Here is a 23,169-nt window from a genome sequence, read left to right as displayed (position 1 = left end):
ACTTGGGAGCCTCACACACTCACACCCACGTGCCGTTTTTCACCAAGGCCCCGGGAGTACCACCCCAGGGCGGCCCCCTTCCCTCAGGCCTCAGCAGCACCGAGGGTTCCTGAGGAACCCTCCTCCTCCACCGAGCCGTAGCTCGCGCCTCGCCCGCCGGCCGGAGTCAGGAAAGGGACCCACCTGCGGCTCACCGGCGCCCACCGCCCCGCCGCCCCGCCCGGCCCCGGGGGCGGGCCGTGCGGCTACGTCATGGCGCTGCGCCGGGTCAAAGTTCAGCCCCGCCCGCGTCCCCGCGCCGTCTCCTCGGCCTGCGCCGCCGCCGCTCGTGGTCCGGGTCGCGCTCCTTCCGCTCCGCCGCCTGCTCGCGAGTGCTGCCCGGCAGGCCGCCATGGCGAACGTGGCCGACACGAAGCTGTACGACATCCTGGGCGTCCCTCCCGGCGCCAGCGAGAACGAGCTGAAGAAGGTACTGGAGCGAGCCGGCGGGCGGGCGGGCGGGCGGGCGGGCGGGCGGGCGGGCGGGCGGGGCGAGAGCGCGGGGCCTGCGCGGTCGGGGCGGCCTGAGCCGGGTTGAGGCGCGGCGGCGGCGGCGGGGGCGCAGTCGGCTCGGCTGACCTTGGGCCTCCGCCCGCCCGCCCTCCCGTCCGCCCTCCCCGCGCAGACGCGGCCCGCCGGGCCGGCGCCCCGGGCCACCCGGAAAAACAGGTCGGACCGCGGCGCCCGCGCCGCCCGGCCGGGGAAGAGCTGACCGCCGGCGCCGGTGTGGGGCTGAGGGCCGCAGGCTCCGGCGCTGAAGCTCCTCCCTCTGCCTCGCTCGCCCCGCAGCCGGAGCGGCGTGGATCTGTTTGGAAGCTTTGTTCCGTGGGCAGGTGATCTAAATACCCCATGGCGGCTTCTGGGATGACTCGTGTGTCCCAGCCAAACACCTGAGTGTGCACTCACTAACAATCTCATTGTTGTCCTTTGTGGCCGCATCAGATCATCTCGGGACTTGAAAGCACGTAGCATATTAATAAAGTCCCGCAACATCTTCTTTGGCTGTCGGCCTAGAGTCTGAATTTGTAAGCCTAGAGAAATGAGACTGTCCCGTAAGCAGTGGGACCGGTAAAGTCCAAAGTAAAATAGACTTCCTGTTACTCTACCGGAAATGGTAGGCTGAGTTATATAATTCATGAGTGTGTGAAGACTTAAATGGTGCATGCCCATATCGCTTAATTGAGAGTGTGTAGTTTCATTACCGCCTAGGACCCCAGTCAAACCACCGTGTGCTAGTAAAACATCACCTAGGACCACCTGGGTTTTTTCCTGTGAGAGAGCAGGGGTACTTTTTCTACCTTTGCTTCATTTGTATAAGTGTTTGGGTTTCTGTAAAATAAAGTCACTTAACCTGGAATTTGTTAGGTTATTGTGTTCTTAGTCTGGTTACTGGCCATCAAAGACATTTGATAATAGTATCTATCGTTGTATTTTTTATTTGTATTTTCCTCAGTATACTCTTTTTTCAACGAAACTTTGTTTTGGTACATTATTAGCAAGTAAGTAATATTGAGATGGAAAATGTCAAATAGTTCTGACAGTGTACGTGGCATTTTGGGAAGACTGTAACTTTTTAGAACATTGCATCTCAGAAAAATGAGTTTTTGCCAGGCATTGGTGGCTCACGACTATAATCCTAGCGCTCAGGAGGCAGGGGCAAGCGTATCTCAGTGAGTTTGAGGCCAGCCTGCTCTACAGATCAAGTGCCAGTACAGGCTCCAAAGCTACACAGAGAACTACAGAAACCAAAAAGAAAAATGAACTTCTTAAATTGTTTGTGTATAACTCTTTTTCAAAATCTTTTTTTTTTGAAGGCATACAGAAAGTTAGCCAAAGAATACCATCCTGATAAGAATCCGAATGCTGGAGACAAAGTAAGTTAAACTGAAATTTAAAATAAATCACCCTCCCAGAAACGAGGAATGTGGTAGGAGGAAAAAATCATGTATGCCTACAGATCAAAACTTTATTATTTTAACTGACTTGAAAATGCCATAATGACCAGCACTTGGGAGGCAGAGGAGGCGGATCTCTGTGAGTGAGGCCAGCCTGGTCTACAGAGCTAGTTCCAGGACAGTCTCCAAAAGCAATACAGAGAAACCCTGTCTCAAAAAAACAAAAAAAAAGAAAAAGAAAAAGAAAGAAAGAAAATGCCATAATGAAACTTAGTGCTTGTAATATTCTTTAAAAATATGAAAAATTAGCCAGTCAGTGATAGTGTTAGCACATGCTTTAATCTCAGCACTCCACATGCAGAGGCAGGCTGATCTCTGAGTTCCAGGCCATTTGGTCAGAGCAAGTTCCAGGATAGCTAGCAGCTGAACAGAGAAACCTGTCTCAAAAAGAGAGACAGAAGGAGAAACTATAGCCATTGAGTTAGCTGGACGTTACAAGTCCATGCCATGTGACCAACAGCCTGAGTTTGGTCCACAGTGAAGGAAAGTTGTCCTCCCTCCTCCACAAGTGCTCCCACACTCAATCACTCATATAAGTACAATGATAACTCCACACTCAGTCACTTATATACAGTATAATAATAACCCCACACTCAGTCACTCATATACAGTAATAAATGACAACTTTTAGAGAACTATTCTAGTTTTGCGATGAGAATACTAAGCTTTGAGCAGTAAGTGAAAAGAGGACCAAAATGAAACCAAAGGTAACTTGAAGCTTGTTAATAGAATTAAATGGATTCTAGGTTTCTGAAGTCTCTTATGTTCTTGCACTTAAAACCCCAATTTTCATTTTCTTTTTCCTTATAGTTTAAAGAAATAAGTTTTGCATATGAAGTATTGTCAAATCCAGAGAAGCGGGAGCTATATGACAGATATGGAGAACAAGGTCTACGGGAAGGTAGCGGCGGAGGCGGTGGCATGGATGATATTTTCTCACATATTTTTGGTGGAGGATTGTTTGGCTTCATGGGCAATCAAAGTAGAAGTCGAAATGGCAGAAGAAGGGGCGAGGACATGATGCATCCCCTGAAGTGAGTCTTTTTTAATTAAGTGCTTTTCTAAGTGGTATGCTTACAGCACAGTTGCTATAGAATATTCCATTTGTTTAGTCAGGAGGTGGTGGCACACACCTTTAATCTCAGCACTTGGGAAGCAGAGGCAGGGGGATGTCTTAAGTTCAAGGCCAGCCTGGTCTGCAGATAGAGTTCCAGGACAACCCGGGAAACCTGTTTCGAGAAAGAAAAAAAAAAGAATATTTCATTTATTTAAATTTTTTCTGTGTTCTCATTAAGTGAGTAAATAAATTAGTTAATAGATTTGTTTTTGTTTTGTTTTTCCGAGACAGGTTTCTCTGTATCTCGTTAGAGGTTGTCCTGGACTTACTCTGTAGACCGGGCTGACCTTGAACTCAGATCCCCCTGCCTCTGCCTCCGAGTGCTGGGATTAAAGGTGTGTGCCACCAATGCCCTGCTAGTTAATAGATTTGTTAATTGACTATATTTTGCTTCAGAGCTTAAAGGATGGTGGGGGTGCTCTAGAAATGTAGGTCAGTTGGTAAAGTGCTTAACTCACAGAAAATTCTGGATTTTACTCTGGGCACTGTAATAAACCAACTTTGGTTTTTACCTATAATTACAGCACTGGGGAGGTGGAGACGAGCCTTAGGAGTTCAAGGTCATATATACTCACCTGAATTCTAGTTTGGGACCAACCTGAGATACATGTAACCCTGTTTCAACAAAGCAACCAAGATCTTAAAGAACAGTTGATATTTACCGAGATTTGTTTTTCATGTTGTTGAGGTTGTTTGTTATTGTATGATTTAAAATTTCAAATGTGAAGATTATATTCTTTGAAGTATTTAAATCCAAGTTTTAAAAAGAATGGTAGTTTGCTTAGATTATTTACATGGTGTAGTCCCCGTTACTTGATCCTTAATGCTAACTCTTCTAAATTGGTTTCCATGGAGCTTACTGGCTTCCAGCCTGGCATTAACCTGCCAACATACAAATGGTGTAGACCTTGATTTTGGACTAAGACTTCACAATCCCTCTACAGTCTGAAAATAGCCATTTCACTTTGCACTTTTACTGTATTTTGTAAATTTTTTCATGAATAATGGTTTTAGTAGCAAGAAGGAGGGAGAGGAGAGAGACGCTCCTGCTTGAACTTGAAACAAGGCTCCTGTAGCCCAGGCTGATTATGGTTTCTGGTATCCTGCCTCCACCTCAGAAGTGCAGGGGTTGCTGGGGTGTATGATCGTGCTTGGCTGGGAGGTTGTTTATTTAAGATACTTCAGTTATGGTTTTTGCTGTTATTATGGGGGCATGTGCTTGCTACAGTCCACAGATGAAGGTCAGGACAAACTGGGAGGTAGAGTTGGTTCTTTGCTTCAAGGTGAGTCTCAGGGATTGAACTCAGGGAGCAGGCGTGGTAATAAGTGCTCTTATCCACAGGCATCTCACCAGTCTGACGTATTTTGTTGTTGTTTGTTTGCATTTATCTATTTGATTTTGAAGTGTTTTTGCTTCCTGTATGTTCGTGCACCACACAGTGCCTGGTGCCCAAGGAGGTCAGAAAAGAGTGTCAGGCCTCCTAGAGCTAGAGTTACAGGTGGTTGTGAGCTGCTGGGTGGGTGCTAGGAATCAAACCAAGTCCTCAGCAAGAATAAGCTCTCCAGCTCCATGTGTCTGTTTTTACACATGTACTGGGGATTGAACCCAAATCTAATGCTTGTGCTGCAGGCATATTACCAACTGACCTGTCTTCAGATATACGTGAGCCCCCCCTCCCCCCAGTGTGTGTGTGTGTGTGTGTGTGTGTGTGTGTGTGTGTGTGTGTGGTTTTTTCAAGACAGGGTTTCTCTGTATTGTTTTGGAGGCTGTCCTGGAACTCTGTACATCAGGCTGGCCTCGAACTCACAGAGATCCGCCTGCCTCTGTCTCCTGAGTGCTGGGATCAAAGTTGAGCGCCACCAATGCCTGCCCCCCACCCCACCCCCCTTTTTAACTGGAGCTTGTTAAGTAATCCAAGCTGGCCTCCAACACTCTGATCCATCTCTTCTCTAGAATGCTAGGATTACAGGTGTGTTACCACCATACCTGCCACTAAGATACTCTTTTAATTTCATCTTTTATGGGCAGGAGGCCTATAATAGATATTGTTGCTGTGCATTTCTTTGTATGCAGTTTTATCTCTTTCTAGCAAATTTCCAGCCAAGCGTTATTCTTTTTGAGGTAGAGTATCACACTGGCAGTACAGGTGGGAGGCACCATTCCTGACTTGACATCTATGTTTTGAAGCTGATTTAAAAAAAACAAAAACAGGCCGGGCGTTGGTGGCGCACGCCTTTAATCCCAGCACTCGGGAGGCAGAGGCAGGCGGATCTCTGTGAGTTCGAGGCCAGCCTGGTCTACCGAGCAGGTTCCAGGACAGCCTCCAAAGCCACAGGGAAACCCTGTCTCAGGAAAAAAACAAAACAAAAAAAACAAAAACAAAAACAGCTAATTGGCTTTATAGAGGAATTTTGCCACCTTGAGCCTCACTGGAGAGTGCCATTGTTAGTTCATTACTTACAGTTTTCCTATTGTAAGACTCAAGAAGTACATCAATATATCATTAAATTGGGTGTGGTGGTGTGTTGTTGATAATTTTTCATCCGTAAGTAGTCTAAAATTTTTACTCTTTGAGCACAGACACAAGAACTAGGGAGGGGGTATGAAGGTCAGAGCACAACTTGTGGGAGTTGATTCTCTTCCACCATGATGGAACTTAGGTCACCAGCAAGTGCTGAGCCATCTTGAGCACCTGTAAATTATGCTTTTATACTTCCTGCAATATAGGAGAGCTTAAGCTTAAAGTAACAATTTTGTGAAATGTTGAACACCACAAAATAGTGTAGGTGCCTTGGAGAAGGACTTTGAACTATTTCTTTGTTCCTTTTACCTAAAGTCAAGGGATTTAAAGTAGAGAAGGCTTAAAGACTGGGTGTACTTAGCTCAGTGGCAGAGCACCTGCTGAGCATGTGTGAGGTCTTGAGTTCACTTTCAGTACCTAATAGGGAGAAAAAGATTTCAAAACACAATAGCCAGGCATGATGGTTGGCACCTTTAATCTCAGCACTAGGGACAAAGGGACAAAGAAACAATCAGATCTCTTGAGTGAGGCCTGTTTAGTTTACACAGCCAGAGCTACATAGTGAAACCCTGTAAAAAAATTAACAAACCAATAAAAAAACCAAACACAAGAGTATTATTAAATCTATAATACAAATAGATGGTTGGTGAGTAGTTTTTGGAATTTAATTCTTTCACAATTTCATATACAAATGATTTTCTTTACCTTTTCTTATGCTTTTCCTTCTACCTGGACCTCTCTTTCTTCCCAACAAGCCCCTCCTACTACTTTCTTCTTGTCTGTTCCTCTTGGTCCTTTGTATTTAATTATAGCTTCCTGCATGAACAGGGATAGTAGGGTTATTTGCTTGAACAAGGGCAACTTAACCATTGGCAACATCACTGAGAATGAGTTCCCTCCCTCAGCAACCATTAACTACAGATCCTCAGGGAGGGGTGGGGCTGTTTTGTTTTTTGAGATTAGTTTGGAAATTAATCCTATAATTGAAATATGCTATATATGAATTGAGTTTGGTTTATGAGTTATATGTGTACACACACATACACAGTTTGTTTGCTTAAGACTGAGTCTTCCTATTTAACCTTGTCTGGCCTAGAACTTGTAGAAAGGGCTGGCTTTGGACATTAGCAGTCTTCCTGTCTCAGTATTGAGATAATAGGTGTATACTGCCAACCTAACAAATACTTTTTAAGGAACATTGCTTTTTTTTGTAACTCTAAGTTTATTTAACTTTATATGCATTGATGTGAAGGTGTCCGATCCCCTGAAACTGAACTTAAGTTGCGAGCTGCCATGTGAGTACTCAGAATTGAACCCAGGTCTTCTTGAAGAGTGGCCAGTGCTCTTAACTGCCAAGCCACCTCTCCAGCCCCCATTTAATACTTTTTTTAAAAATGTGTTGTGTATGTCTGTGTACTGGGTGCAGTGAGTGCCCATGGAGGCCAGAAGAAGGTGTTGAATCCTCTGGGATTGGAGTTAGTCTCTATGTGGGTGCTTGATACTGAATCCAGGCCCTCTGCAAGAACAGCAAGTAACTGCTAAGTCTTCTCTCCAGCTTCCATGTTTATTTTTATTTTTTTTTTTGGTTTTTACGAGAGAGGGTTTCTCTGTATTGTTTCGGAGGCTGTCGGTCCAGCCTGGACTCGAACTCACAGAGATCCGCCTGCCTCTGCCTCCCGAGTGCTGGGATTAAAGGTGCGCCACCACCGCCCGGCTTCCATTTTTAAATAGTCCTTTTTTTTTTCTCTACCACTTTTGAGGTATGCTGAATATATAAAATATTATATACTTTTGATATACAAAGGACTGATACTTTTTTTTTTTTTTTTTTTTTTTTTGGTTTTTCGAGACAGGGTTTCTCTGTGGCTTTGGAGGCTGTCCTGGAACTAGCTCTTGTAGACCAGGCTGGCCTCGAATTCACAGAGATCCGCCTGCCTCTGCCTCCCAAGTGCTGGGATTAAAGGCGTGCGCCACCACCGCCCGGCGATACTCTTTTTTTTTTTTTTAAAGATTTATTTATTATGTTCAGTGTTCTTCCTGCATGTCTGCAGGCCAGAAGAGGGCACCAGATCTCATTACAGATGGTTGTGAGCCACCATGTTGCTGGGAATTGAACTCAGGACCTTTGGAAGAGTAACCAGTGTTCTTAACTTCTGAGCCATCTCTCAAGCCCCACAACTGGTACTCTTTATTGGAGTTAGATACTTGAAAATATGTTAAAACCTTTGGGGCCACTATGCCAGTGTTGATCATGAACACCAAGGTGCACATGCCTCCATGTCAGAGGGCCTCCTCTCCTAGCTCACCTAGCAACTGGTACAGGCCACCTGCAAGCTAACCCAGTGCCTCACAGTGCTTTTGGCCACTCCTACAGCAAGCTGCTTATATGACCTAGTGGCCTGATTGCCTGTGCATCAGCCCAGACCGGATCTACATCAACTCTGACTTGAGCTTGCCCAACCAGGTCTAGAATGCTTCCATCTTCACTTAAGTACTGGCCTGACTTATCTGCACTGCCATTCTTGGAGCCTTGCTGCATGCAGGGTTCTGTGCTCCTATGCCCATAGTGATACCCACCTCCCAACCAGGAGAAATAAATGGTTTAGAGACCAAAAAAAGTTTATACAGTATTCTGATTTGGTGGGGATCTTTAGAAATTGAAAAGATTGAAATTTTCTTTCCTGAAACTTAGTTCTTCCCCTCTAATACAAGAGTATGTAACTTTTTAAACATATACAGCTAAGTGTCTTTCAATTTTTAGAAATTATATGTATGAGTGTTTGTCCACATATGTGTCTGTGTACCACATGTGGAGGCAAGCAGAGTCAGGTCTCCTGGAACTAGAGTCACAGACAGTTGTGAGCCTCACTGGTTGCTGGGAATTGAACTCAGGTCCTCTGGATGAGTAGCAGTGGTCTTACCCACTGAGCCATTTCTCCAGCTCCCTAAGTGCCTATCTGAAACTATAATATACATTTGTAATTAATCATCTAGGGCTTGCCTCCCCAACAGTAAAGATGTGACCTTGGTTAAGTTAGTTAACTTCTCTTTGCTTCAATTTAATCACATAAAATTGGATAATAATTACTATTAGTAGCTAGGGATGTAGCTTAGTTGCTATAGTACTTGTCTGGTACAAAGGAGTCCCTGGGTTCTCTCTGTACCATATTAAATTGGACACGACGGTATATACCTGTAATCCTAGCACTTGGGAAGTAGAGGCACGGATATCCATAAGTTCAAGTTAATTTTTGGCTGCATTTTGAGTTTGAAGCCAGCGTGAACCATAAAATTCTGTCTTTAGAGTCCTGGCTCAACACTGTAAATTCAAGAATTTATTATTTTTGCTAGGTGGCAGCGGCGGCACATACCTTTAATCCCAGCACTTTGGAGACAGGGACAGTCGAATCTCTGAATTTGAGGCCAGCCTAGTCTATGGAGCAAGTTCTAGGGCAGCTACACATTTAGTCCCTGTCTTGGGGGAGGGGTGGTGTGAGTGTGTGTGTGTACACGCGTGTGCGTCCCTGTTTACCTATGTGTATGTGCATGTGTGTTCAAGTGCCTGAAAAAACCAGAAGCATTGGGTCCCCTAGAGATATAGTTACAGGTGGTTCTAGTATGGGGTTGGGAAGGTCTTGTCCTCTGAAGAGCAGTATTACCACATATGTTGTCCATATTCATAGTTTTTCTTGGTTTTTTTGTTATAAAGTCAAGTGAATTTGCTCTGTAAGTATAGTATTGGCAAAATTTGGTTGAACCTTGTTCTTTTTTCTGCAGAGTATCTTTAGAAGATCTGTATAATGGCAAGACAACCAAACTACAACTTAGCAAGAATGTGCTTTGTAGTGCATGCAGTGGGTAAGTGTGCTGTTGCATAGGCAGTATCTCTGTCTGCCTTTTGAGTGGCATGCTCACTACATCTATACCAGGTAAAACATCTTCTTGGTTTAAAGCTTAATAAGCAGTCAGGTATTTTCTGATATCTCTAAAGACCAATTTAAGTAGTTATACTGGGGAGGGAAAAGCACAGTTGTTATTTTTTAATGACTGGTTTGCAAACAAAAGTGTAATTTTTACTTTTGCTTTAGCCAAGGTGGGAAGTCTGGAGCTGTTCAGAAATGTAGTGCTTGTCGGGGTCGAGGTGTGCGCATTATGATCAGGCAGCTGGCTCCAGGAATGGTGCAGCAGATGCAGTCTGTGTGCTCTGATTGCAACGGAGAAGGTAAATGCACCAATATTTTTATTGCTTTTTATATTAGAATATGTTGGTAACATAGAGGTTGGAAACATTTACAATTTTTCTAAATATACTTATTCTATAAATGAGATCTAACACAAGATTGGAAATTATCATACCATTACTGTTTGGGTGTAGTGTCTCTAACCTAGGCTGACCTTGAACTGTATATTCAAGGATGATCTTGAATTCTTAATCTGCCTCTACCCTAAGTGTTGAGATATTATACCAATCCAGCTAGCCATTAATCTTTATAGTTTAGTTGCTAAATGAAGTAGCTTTAATCAAGAAAAGGAGTGATGTGTCTAGTATAACCAAGAAATTAAAGTTTTGTTGTTGTTGTTTTTTTTTTAAATACTCTGTATACACAGTGTTCTGGCTGCATGTATACCTACAGGCCAGAAGAAGGTACCAGATCTTATTACAGATGATTGTGAGCCATCATGTGGTTGCTGGGAATTGAACTCAGGACCTCTGGAAGAGCAGCTAGTGTTTTTACCCACTAAGCCATCTCTTCAGCCCCCAGAATTTAAGTTTTTAATTAGATTAATTTATGTGCTAGAATTGCTTCTCAGCAGCATAGGAATGAGGTCCATGGACCCAAGTCCATGAGTGTGCTTGGCCAGTATTGAACTATACCCACCAGTCCTTATTCTGACTAATTACATTACCTGCGTCTATGCTGGCCTTGGTATAAGGAATTAAATCTAAGGTTCTTACCATTGCACACTTCCAGCCTTCCCTTTGACTAGTGATTGTTAGTATAGTTGTAGAACTCCCTTTCCAAATTGTTCTTAAAAGTGATAGTTTTAAGAAAGTATATATTGGGCTGAGGTGATTACTTAGTTGATAAAGTGCCTGCCTAGCTAGCATGGGGCCTAGCCATGAGTAGAGAGTCCCAGAGCCCATATTAAGAAGAGCCAGGCCAGGCGGTGGTGGCGCACGCCTTTAATCCCAGCACTCGGGAGGCAGAGGCAGGAGGATCTCTGTGAGTTTGAGACCAGCCTGGTCTACAAGAGCTAGTTCCAGGACAGCCTCCAAAGCCACAGAGAAACCCTGTCTTGAACCCCCCCCCCAAAAAAAAGAAAAGCCAGTAGTGCACCTGTAAAATCCCCGTGCTCAGGAGAGAAGTTGATCCTAAGTGTGAGCAGCCAGCCTAACCTACTAAACCTAGGTCAGTGAGATTCTTTTGTAAAAAATGGAAGTTCAGCTGAGGAATAACACCAGTGTTGCCCTCCGCAGCTGCATACTATATACCCCTGAGGCATCTCTGCTTTTTTTTTTTTTTTTTTTTTGGTTTTTCGAGACAGGGTTTCTCCGTGGCTTTGGAGGCTGTCCTGGAACTCGCTCTGTAGACCAGGCTGGCCTCGAACTCACAGAGATCCGCCTGCCTCTGCCTCCCAAGTGCTGGGATTAAAGGCGTGCGCCACCAACGCCTGGCCTGCATCTCTGCATTTTATCTTGTTAAAATTGTTAGCTTCACAGTTTGGGGGGGCTGGAGAGATGGCTTAGAGGTTAAGAGCACTGACTGCTCTTCCAAAGGTCCCGAGTTCAGTTCCCAGAAACCACATGGTGGCTCACAACCATCTGTAATGAAATCTGGTGCCCTCTTCTGGCATGCTATAAACATAATAAATAAATAAATCTTTAAAAAAAAAAAAAAGAAAGAAACCAGAGTCAACTGAAGTCTCACATCGGGAAACAGAGCAAGAGGAGACTGAGTTTCAGGCCTACTGTGTAATATAAAGACCCTTTGTAAAAGCAAGTGCACTGGTGCTCAGTGATTAGAAAACCTTGCCTTTTCCCCACACTTAGATACATCTGGAGTTTTCATTCACTGCACCATAAGCACATATTAGAGGAGAATACCTGCAAAAGAAAATCTGTTATCCTAAACTTGGTACAACGGCGTTCAGTGCCAGACATCGCTGATTGGTTTTGAGAGTTTTCAGTAATAGTCAAACTACATAAAGACAGGATTGGGTGTGGGAGGACAGCCCAGTGATAGAGCCTGTGCAAAAACCTGGGGCTAGCCCCCAGCTAATATCTGAGCAAGATTTAGTCTTCTAAATAAATTGCAGTGCCAGCTATACATTTCAGTAATGGGCCATGAAGGATATTTAAGGATTGAATATAGATCAATAGTGACTATCAGATTCAGCAACCCCTATTGGAAAGAAAAAATACGTTTGACTTGGACTGTCTGTGTCCGACAATCACCTACTTGGAGTTAGAACTGAAAACTTGCAGAAGGCTTTGTAGAAAGAAGCTCTAGCATCTGACTGCTCAAACATTCCTTGTTCATTAGTTTTAGGAGTAGAGCCAGGAACTGAGGAAATGTCAAAGTGTTTTACTCTGTGATGTTGGGTAACTGGACCCTTTGGGTGACCTCTAGTAAGATAGAAGTTTTGTCATTCACAGTAACTGTAACTGTTGGCATCCAAAATGTATCTTTGAATCGGGGGGCACTGTCAAGACTCACCTTAAGACTGAGGTATTTTTTTTCTTACTGGAAGCTTGAATGACCTCTCTTTGCAGGAGAGGTCATTAATGAAAAGGACCGCTGTAAAAAATGTGAAGGGAAGAAGGTGATTAAAGAAGTCAAGATTCTTGAAGTTCATGTAGACAAGGGCATGAAACATGGACAGAGAATCACATTCACTGGGGAAGCAGACCAGGCCCCGGGAGTGGAGCCTGGAGATATTGTTCTTTTGCTACAGGAAAAAGAACATGAGGTAATTTCCTTTTGATTTATTCACTCCCCCCCCCTTTTTTTTTTTGTTTTATTCAAAATTGATCTTGCTTGTGAGAAATAGGATAGATGCCTTGAAGTGAAACTGGAAACAAATGAAGTTGTTAGGGGGAGCATGGCTGAGTTAATTTTTAGTTAACCCTCCTTAATTTTACTGTACTTACTGGCTAGGCAGCTAAGTTTTCTGAGGTTGGGAGTGTGTTTCTTAAAGTAATCTGTTTTATTGGTGTGATGGTAGCAGGAGCGCTTATTCATGTTACAGTATGTATCAGCACAGCTTTCTGGAATCAGTTCTTCCACAGTGGGCTCTGGGTGTCAAGCACAATTTAAACATTTTTATTATTAGTTTTTGGTTGAATGTGTGTTAGCTATATCTATTATGTTTGAGGCTTGTCTAGCAATTAGGTTCATTGTGTGCTATTTTTATTTTGATCATACCTCCATGTGCTCCACAACCTCAGTACTGGATACCAAGAGAGGGATGAATCCTCTGGTACCGACTGTGGCCTCCCAAGCCTTGGTTCATTCACCATTTGTTTTTGTTATGTTTTTTTTCTGGGGAAGAAGCTGCAATTTTAAAAGTAAAATCACTTAGATATTTCAGTAGAGAACAAGACCAAATTGAAAAGCACGTTGTAGAATTTGATTTCTCACAAAATTTTTACTTGCTCCCGTACTGCCATTTATGATCCCATGAAGAGTGGTATGTTACTGGTTGTTTTTTACTTTTCTTCAATATTGTATATTTGAGATGGCAAGGATCTTTTAGCTGGCTGGAAAATAACAACAGTTTCCAGAATTCTTCTTTAAGGTCATAAACAATAAGATACTCATATCTGCAAGCCCTAAATTTTGTTACTCAAGATTCTTATTTGATGGCATTTTAGCTGCTTCCTCATTTATTCAGTATTAGTATCCACAATACCTATAAGACTCTAAGAGGTAGAAAACTGAATAGCCACATCATTGAAAGTTGGTAGTGTAGATTAAACAGTTTTATGGAACAGATACCACTAGAGTATTATGAGTGTTCCACATAACTTTAATCCCAGTGCTTGGGATTAGAATCACCAACAGTGGTAGGAAGTAGTGTAGTAGCCTACACTAGAAAGTAATAAGGGCAGAAATTTGGAGTGTCAGTTCTGGTTTATTGTGACCAAGGCAGTCAGTGGGAGTCAAGGGTGGGTTTAGACAGTTTAATTCATCTCACTTGGAAGAAAAAAACAAGCAAACGTACTATAGTTTGAACTAGAACATATGGCTTGCTACATGGTCAAGAACATGATTCGTTGTTTTGGGCCTTTCTGCCCTCATTTGAAATAGCTTTCTGAAGAAATTGAGACCATAATTAGGTTGGGTGGGTACAGTGGCTGAAACTACACAAGTGTGGTAATGTTGTGCTGTATGCATTCATCCTGCTCTTCTGTGAGTGCTGGCGTCCGTTTGTACAGCCTAGCACAGGGCTCTGGTTGTGTGTTAGTTCCTCAATAATAAATAACTCCTTCAGAAATTATGCAACTTCTGGGTGTTTTACTCTGTGGTGCTTGGTCGAATGTTCTGTGACAACAGAAAAGGGGGGGGAGTTAAACATTTATCAGTTTAAATGTTCACATCAAATTATCAAGTCATCCATCCCCCCCAAAAGACAGCAACTGCCCTGGTATTTTTGTTGTTTCTTTGAATGCTTCTATACAAGAACATGCTGTTACTTCTTACTTCTTCTGTGGGTATTTGGTAAAAATTATTCTTGGACTGTTGGTATCCTGTAAACAGGCATTTTATGGGCTTGTTTGTTTTAAGACAGGGTTTCTGTGAATTCACAGAAATCTGCCTGTCTTTTTTTGTTTGTTTGTTTCTTTTTGTTTTTCGAGACAGGGTTTCTCTGTGGCTTTGGAGGCTGTCCTGGAACTCACTTGGTAGTCCAGGCTGGTCTTGAACTCACAGAGATCCGCCTGCCTCTGCCTCCCGAGTGCTGGGATTAAAGGCGTGCGCCACCAACGCCCGGCGAAATCTGCCTGTCTTTAAAGTCTGATGACCCTGTTGTGAGGGTTCCTGAGTAAATGTGCATAACTAACTAATCTACATTCTTTGGTTCTCAAATTTGAGCTGTGATTGGAATCTCTTGGAGGGCTTACTAAATCTGCTGGGTTGCTGGGCCAAAATGTTATTTCTAACATGCTTCCAGTAGTGTTGAAGCTCATGTTCTAAAACTGTTCATGCTTAGGATAGTTTATTTCATGGGCAGACTTAGGAGAATCGTTTAGGAAAAGAACACATTTTTCAGGTATCTTATGAAAAGCCACGGTTCTTCAGAGATATTACTGGGGCTTGCACCTCAGATTTGGGGAGCCAGTCAGAGAGCACCAATTGACTGATGGAGGTAATGAAATGAACTTGTATATCACCCTCTTAAACCCTTAGGGAGCTAGAGGTTAGTAACGACATGGGAGAGCATGCTAGAGGGCTGACTCAGCAGATAAGGGCACTGGCTGAGCTAACTTGAGGACCTGAGTTTGGATTCCAGCACCCACATAAAGTGCATGACCTCATGTGCTCTCTGACACATGGATGGCATAGACAGGAGGATTGCTGGGTCTTAGTATGGCCACCAGCCTAGCTCTAGGTTCAGTGATAGAGCAGACACCTCTCCATGACTCTATGCATGTACATTCATTCGCATCTAATCCCATTCACAGAAGAGAGGGCCCATCTGAAGTAAACGGGGAGGCTAATAAATGGAAGAAATACTCATGTGTTTTCTAGGACTGAGAAGAGATGTCCCAGAAATTTGGATGTTGATTCTCTTCGTGGTTCTTTCTAATGGTTGCCTTGTCTCTTCTTTTGACATTACAGGGTCAGCTAGCATACAAATGGTATTAACATGAAATAAAAAATGGTTTGGCAGTCATTTTGGTGGCTGTCTTTGGTCCAGCCAATTTCTTTTAACATTATTATTACTGTTTAGTCTATTTTATTGCCTATAGACATCAGAGAGTAGCTTGGATAGAAATTAAGCTGACTCACATACTTGGGATAACCAAGACTTTGTTGTTGTTCTTGTTGTTGTTTTGTTTTTGGGAGAGGGTCTCTGTAGCCCTGCATGTTCTGGAACTCACTGTGTGGACCAGGCTGGCCTTGAGCTCAGAGGTCATCTGGTCTCCCAAGTGCTGCGATTAAAGATAAGTGCTACCACTCCTAGGTTCTAGTAAATAAATCTAGGTGACCTTTTCATTACAGATAATTTTATTTCAACTTAAATTTCAAAGTTAAGTGTATATTTGGCAAGTTTAAGTAAAAATTACAAGTTGAATAATTTGATTTTTTTTTTTCTCTAAGCATCCAAGCTTAGGACATTCTCAGCACTTAGTAACCTTTGTGACATTGGTGCAGAAGCAGCTCTCACCTCCAAGGGGACAAGAGAGTTTATTGTGAAGCTCAATGAATGACCGTAACCTGTAACATGGATTCAGGTTATAAAAATTCATGTTCCAGCATGGGAGCAGTAATAGAACAAAGAAAGTCACAAACGAAGGCACTATGCAAATGCGCTAGAGGAAAGTAGGAAAAGTACAGCAGCTCAGCCAGAAGCCTTGGAGGCTTACCTGGCAGCTCCTAGCCTTGGCTTGGCGGAAACCATAGTTTTGTTGTTAATACATTCCAAAATGTTTTCTCTGTTAAGTCACAGGATGTTAGGTCTGACACAGCAGTGGGCAAATAGCTAATTTGGGGGACTAAAGATAGCCCAAGATAAATTGTCATTAGAAATTTTGGCTTTATATAGCTTCTTTCTGGAAACGGAGTCACAACAGTATGCAGTCTAACTATACATTTGCTGTATAATTTACATTAGGCAAATCTGAATTTTTTTAAGGTGTTTGTTTTGTTTTGTTTTTCCCTAGACTGGGTTTCTCTGTGTAACTCACTGTTCTGGAACTTGATCTATAGACCAGACTGGCCTCAAACCTGTCTGTCTGTCTGTCTGTCTGTCTGTCTGTCTGTCTGTCTGTCTCTCTCTCTCTCTCTCTCTCTGTCTCTGTCTCTGTCTCTCTGTCTCTCTCCGTGTGTGCCTGGTGCCCACTGGAGGTCAGAAGAGGCCCTTGACTCCTAGAACTGGTGTTATGGACGGTGGTGAGCCACCATGGGGGTGCTGGGAACCAAGCCTCTGCAAGAGCTGCAAGCTGTCTTAACACTGACTATTTCTTCATCCCCAAGTTTGACTTTTAAATGAGATAAAATTTCATTGTACATGTATGAAGTACAGAATTGAACATATAACTTCCATGGCTGGGCCTTTTTGGTTGAGCTTTTTTTAACATTGAACTTGGACTCCCTTCTTGCATCATTGGGATCATGTCTGGGGGATATTGCAGGTTGTATCTGTTCTTATGAAGCCATATGACCTATTTGGTGTTAGATTTAGGACATGGAATGCAATTGCAGCAATACTGACTTTTGGAGTTTCGGCTGTGTCTTACATACTTTTCCTAATAGCCAGGCCTTCCTAATAGAAGTTTCTGGCATACTTCTTGAGAATATCTAGTTTTGCGAATAGACATTTTGGAAATTAGGGACAGCTATGGGTGGTAGAATTAAGATTCTGAAATTGACTTAAGGAATATGCAACAGGATGGTGTGGGTTCATAATCTTATAAACTATGCTTTGTGTGTGCTTTGTCTATAGGTATTCCAGAGAGATGGGAATGATTTGCATATGACATATAAGATAGGACTTGTTGAAGCTTTATGTGGATTTCAGTTCACATTTAAGCATCTTGATACTCGTCAGATTGTGGTGAAATACCCCCCTGGCAAAGTAATTGAACCAGGTAAATGACTTCATCTGATCTAGGTTGTCTTTATATTGTTAAAATTTTAATATAGTGAGTAACAAGGGAATATTATTGAATACCTTTCTTAGGTAAGATTCTTATCTAATTTAATGTTTTTAACTAATAGGATGTGTCCGTGTTGTCCGAGGTGAAGGAATGCCGCAGTATCGTAACCCCTTTGAAAAGGGGGATCTTTATATAAAGTTTGATGTGCAGTTTCCTGAAAACAACTGGATCAACCCAGACAAGCTTTCTGTAAGCTGGTTTACAGTTCTCATCATGCAGATAATGTGGCTGTCCCTTCTGCTCCCCCTCACTCCTCCTTGCTTCCTGTGTGTGTTTTCTCTTTCTCTGCTTTGTTTTATTGTAGGGTCTCTGCCTGCCCCCTGGGCTGGTCTAGTACTTATGGCAATTCCTCTGTCTCAGTCTTTTGATAACTGGGACTATAGATGTGATCGGCCACTCCCAGCTCTTTTGAGACTGACTTCATGCTAGCTTTTTAAAATGTTTGCATGGTTGATGGGTTTTGTTTTGTTTTTTGTTTTCCTGGTAATTCTAAAGATGAGGTTGGCTGATATAACTTTATGGGGCAAAGCAGGCTGGGTGTGAGGTGCTGATGAGAGTCTTTGAATGGAGCACATCCCTCAACTGGCATTCAGAAGTGCCTGAAACATTCCTGCGGGGCAGTTTTCTAGTGTTTGAATAAGGGTGTTTGTTTTGTGTGAATGTCAGCTACATGATGAGACACATCTCCTGTTCTTTGTTTCATGAAGGAATTAGAAGATCTCCTGCCATGTAGACCAGAAGTTCCTAATGTAATTGGAGAGACAGAAGAAGTAGAGCTTCAGGAATTTGATAGTACTCGAGGCTCTGGAGGTGGTCAGAGGCGTGAGGCCTATAATGATAGCTCTGATGAAGAAAGCAGCAGCCATCATGGACCTGGAGTGCAGTGTGCCCATCAGTAAACTGCAGGCGGCTGCACAGGTGGATTTTCTTTCCACAAAATTTGCCGGATTTGCCAGCTGCTGGAGTACCTGAGTCCAGATGAACTGATGGACATCTGTTGATCTGTGTAACTTCTAAAATTGGTATAGTATCCACAGAGTGTATAATTTAAACTAACCACAAAGCTTTACATCTTCATTTCGACTGTTCTGTAGCAGAGTAAAGCACTTGAAATAAGACTCCCTTTCACATGTGGGTTATAAGTTTCAGTCCTGGTATCTGCTTGATTTTTATCAGTTTGTGTAGACTTTATGTTTCATATTTTAAACTCAAATCCAGCATTGTAAAGTTTGTACAATTTGTCCTAAAGCTTTGTGTTTGGCTGCACCTGCATAAGCTGCTACAAATAGATAAAGAATTCATAGCCTGTATCTATCATTTAGATGCATGGAAAAATGGGCTTTGCACACAATGGGTTTGAAGCTGACTGGGAACAGTAGAAAAAATTACATTAGCCATGGTTGTAAAGTTTTTTGGCTTTTTTTTTTTTTAAACCATTTTGTGAAAGGTTTCTGAAACTTGATAATAAAAAGCAGTTGGTGTAAATTATTCTGTGTCACATTTTTAGAAAGAAGAACATATTTTAAACTGTAAAAAGTATCCTTACACTGAGAAGTGAATCTTTGGTTCTGATTTTTAAACAGCCCTTAAAAATCCCATTGGCTTGAAGCTTATTTATGCTTCAGGTACCTGCCGGTTTTATAGTTTACAAACATTTAATGTTGGTTGAAACAGGCTGTATTGACTTCAGTTGGTACTCTGTAGCATCGAGAAAACATCCAAGTTATCTAACTTCCAGGTTACCCTGAAAATGGGGACACGCCCAGGCTTCTGTTTCCTTTGAAAATAGGTGGTAGCAGCTGAATAGTAGAACCATGTTTACACAGGCCTGTTAACCCTGTTTTAATTAAATATTATGAAAACTTGCTCTGTCTCATTAAGTTGAATATCTGACTTGGGGGAAGCATTGACTAATATTCACAAAGTGGCTGAGCCAGTGGTGAGGAGGGTTCAGTTTGATCCGTGTCCTGGTCCACACCTAGCTTTAATTACAGCCATCCTAATGGAATGAAAGGGTGTGTTTCCATCCTCTGGGGATTACTTTTTTCACTCTGTAGTGGTTTTTTTTTAAACATGCTAATTTAAGGTCCAAATGACACCAGGTATATACACATTTTATGTTTGTCAAAGGAACAACAGGACAAAAATGGAAATTTAGATTTTTTTTCAGTGTATTATACCATCTCTGAGTCTAACAGCACATTTCTAGAGATTAGAACCTGGATGAAAAAAGGTCCCCAAGCTAATCAAGACCTGTGAGGGTTAAATTACTGCCCTATTCACTCTACCTCCATTGTACATTGGGCAAGATGCAGCAGCATAATAGTTTTGTATTTGAGGTTATTTCCCCACAACACTTTTAAGCCTAAGTAACCGCAGTGATAATATAAACTTTGTAGCCTTTCCAATAAAGGTTTATAAAACAGTTACTCAGCAGTCTTCAGTTCTTCTGCTTAGGGTGTGGGTGTGTGTATCTGTGTGTGTGGTGCTGGGGACTGAACTCAGGCGCATATATATATGCTAAGCAGCTGCTTCCCCAGCTGAGCAATCCCCAGCTACCCACGTTATTTACTAGAACAAAGAAAATTTGCAAGTAAGGAAGCTGTGTTTGACCTTTAAGTGCCTCTAACTGCTTCACTTTCTGGTTTCCATACCATAAACTGCAACTATGGATACATGAAAGTTTTGTGTGGGGTACATTCTTTTAGATGCATACCTGGCGTGGACTTGGGTTATGGTAACTAACCATCTGTACCTTGCCCTACCAGCAGTGCAGGGAGGGTGTGCAGTGGGACCTACATCCCCACAACCTTGGCCGCAGGTAACTTTGGTTACTGCCTTCCTATGGATGTAAAGCAGCTTTGACTTTTATTTCCCTGATGACTAATGTTCATGCATTCTTCATGTGCTTAGTTGGCTGTTGATGAAGTATTTTGTCTCTGCCCCAGAAGTTTCAGAATACTGTGTAGTCACCTGCATAGGCTCCTGTTGGCTCTTGACTGTTGTAACATACCTTGTTTTTGAGGGCTGTAGATACTTTTGAGGAGTATTTGTTTTGAGACAGGGTTTTGATATTGTATCCTAAGCTGCCCTTGAAGAGTTCAGGCCAGTTCTCTTCAACAATTCCTTTTGAAGTGTCTCCTTGGGCCAGCACTTACCCTACTCCCTTCAGTTTGACTGTTGCATATGTGTGTACTATAGCTAGGTCTGTAGATGGCTTCAGCTCACGAGGGTGGGCCTTGTGCATAGCTGCTCCCTGGCTGTGAAGGACCAGGAAGCCCTTTCTCCACTATCTTTGTCCTGCAGACTGGGCAGCTCATGTCTCAACAGGTAAGAATTTTGTTGCAAACAGCAAATAACCAAAACACAGCAAAGAAAATTTAAATGCACAATAAGATGCCAGTTACTTAGATTCTTGGTAAGAAACGTAGACTAGAGCCGGGCGTTGGTGGTGCACGCCTTTAATCCCAGCACTCGGGAGGCAGAGGCAGGCGGATCTCTGTGAGTTCGAGGCCAGCCTGGTCTACCGAGCGAGTTCCAGGACAGCCTCCAAAGCCACAGAGAAACCCTGTCTCGAAAAACCAAAAAAAAAAAAAAAAAAAAAAAAAAAAAGAAACGTAGACTAATTTGTGAAGGTAAGTACATTTGTTAGAGCCTGAGGGATCCCATGTAGCCCTGGAATTAAACAGATTAGATTTTGGATAAAATCTTGAGTCCCTGACCTGATTAATCTTGTATTGCTGTATCTTTGTGTCCCCCCACCCCCTTCTGGGAAAGAGCTCACCTTCCTGTCATGGTTTCTACAGCCACTTTAGGAATCAATGTATCTAGAGATTTGTGATGGTGATAAAATTCTGGTGCATTCTACAAAGAAGAACTTTGTAAAGGAATGAGGGCCATGCACTGGTAGCAAGCTGCTGCTCAGCTGCTTCAGAAAACTGCTCTCTTGGTTCTCTGGTTGTCTGGGGATGGTGCTGTAACCCATTTGGTCTCTTGATCTGACAGAACAATAGACTCCCAAAAGAATGGGAATCCCCCAGGAGTTTCATGTTGTGGGGAAGAAAGGGTTGCCAGGCAGACCAGGAACTTGTTTGTTTCCAGGAAAGGGATTTTCACAGTTCTAGCAACCTGTCAGTCTCCCTGACAGGGTGGGACTGAATGAAGCCAGACAACCTTGGGTCAGTGGTGGGCAGGACCACACCTTGAACTACTTAATGGTGCAGTATCCTTGGTGCTCTATTTAAACTTTGATTTCACTTGAGGACCCTTGAGGGGTTTGCCGAATCTCTTGTCCTGTGATAGAGCCAAAAAAATCCGTTTTAAGTTTTAATTACTAAGCCTGAGAGGTCTATGAAACATGCCCAAGGACAGATAATTCCTGAAATGCTGTGTATTTTCACTCCTAAACAAGTTAATATGGCCCATCTGCACTGGATGAGGACTTGATCACATGTGGGCAGGAAATACGTACACTAGTCCCTGATTGGATGTAGGAAGGAGGTATGCAGGCAGGTAGAACCCCCGTAAGATCCAATCAGGAGCAAGCAGTCAGCCTGATGCACTTTCTGCCAGCCTGTGGGAGTGGTCTTATCTCAACTGGTGGGGTTCAACAGTCCCGCTTCCCAATGTGGCCACATTGAATAAATAGATCTTTTTCTGCTTTGCACTATTAATTTGGCTCTTTTTTATTGGCTAATAGAGAACAAGTAGTCAGACCTGACTTGGGACAAGTTGTAACCACCAAGTGCGTAACAATGCTACGGTACAGCTTCTTCACACTGACTAAAGGGATTTTTGCCATAGCTCAACCCTTCCTCAGTGCATCTTAGGATAATAGTTTGCAAGACTTCACCCTATCCACCACCAACTGGTTAACAGCTAAGTACTCTAGTGCAGGGCCTCTCAAAAGCATGGCAGATGGGGAGTATCTGCCCGTTCTATTCATGTAACTAAGAAGTAGGTGAGGGGGCCGGCATGCCCGTGTGGGCATTTCTGGAAGGGATTTGGGGAAGAAACACTTTCCCCGGAGTAGGCAGCGCCCTCCGGCAGCTGGCCCACATGGAAAGTGGCTAGAAGAAAACCAGTGTTGCTTGCTTGTCTACCTGCACTTACTTAATAAGTGGGCGTGTCTATCCCATTGCTGACCTGGCTGCCACAATCCTTAGGTGACATCCAAATCCAGCTTCAGTCTGAACTCAGACGTGCAGGGTAATCCTGCAGGCCCTCAGTGCCAGACTAGGTCGGCTGTAGTAGCCATCTTTCTGGACTGAGGAGCTACTGTGTTCCTGGCCCTCTTCAGTATGTCGTTGGCCCTCGTTGACCTCTTCCGTTCCTGTCATGCCAGCCAACCTAACACAGCCATGCTCGTGCTGTCCGTTCTTTTCCTGTAGAGGATGCTGATGGACGCTGCTCTTTGACTTCTCCACAGAAGGGTTACTCTGTAACCACACTATGTGTGCCAGCTGTGGCTCCCAGTTCCCAGTCCCTAGGGGGTAGCTTCCCAGCTTTCTCACTTGCCATCTTACAAGATGGGAAAGATAACTAGCTCTTCCTCATTTTTCTTGAACCATAGTTTTATTTTGTGTGTTTGGGGTGGGTGTGTTTCTACTGCAGTTGCTGTGTTCTCTGTCTGCGCCTGGTGCCTGTGCAGAG

General features: G+C 43.2%; 1 protein-coding gene across 1 annotated transcript; it reads left to right on the top strand.

The window, feature by feature from the left end:
• The first annotated feature begins 285 nt into the window (after positions 1–285).
• Positions 286–19,946, top strand: Dnaja2 (DnaJ heat shock protein family (Hsp40) member A2). Its single transcript, XM_005079193.4, has 9 exons — positions 286–469; positions 1,854–1,913; positions 2,805–3,028; positions 9,411–9,491; positions 9,722–9,855; positions 12,409–12,605; positions 17,304–17,448; positions 17,579–17,706; positions 18,225–19,946. Exons 1-9 carry the CDS (start codon positions 392–394, stop codon positions 18,414–18,416), a joined length of 1,239 nt encoding a protein of 412 aa, XP_005079250.1. The 5' UTR covers positions 286–391; the 3' UTR covers positions 18,417–19,946.
• Positions 19,947–23,169: the final 3,223 nt, after the last annotated feature.

This window comes from Mesocricetus auratus, unplaced genomic scaffold (genome assembly GCF_017639785.1).
Source record: "Mesocricetus auratus isolate SY011 unplaced genomic scaffold, BCM_Maur_2.0 Super-Scaffold_100045, whole genome shotgun sequence".
NCBI lineage: Eukaryota > Metazoa > Chordata > Mammalia > Rodentia > Cricetidae > Mesocricetus > Mesocricetus auratus.
This window is presented reverse-complemented; position numbering and strand designations above follow the sequence as displayed.

What these genes read in the sequence shown, in the direction of transcription:
- Dnaja2 (XM_005079193.4), top strand. Translation starts at nt 392, where the DNA reads ATGGCGAACGTGGCCGACACGAAGCTGTACGACATCCTGGGCGTCCCT. An exon ending in ATCCGAATGCTGGAGACAAA is followed by an intron (nt 1,914 to 2,804) that starts GTAAGTTAAACT and finishes TTTTCCTTATAG; the next exon opens with TTTAAAGAAATAAGTTTTGC. An exon ending in CTTTGTAGTGCATGCAGTGG is followed by an intron (nt 9,492 to 9,721) that starts GTAAGTGTGCTG and finishes CTTTTGCTTTAG; the next exon opens with CCAAGGTGGGAAGTCTGGAG.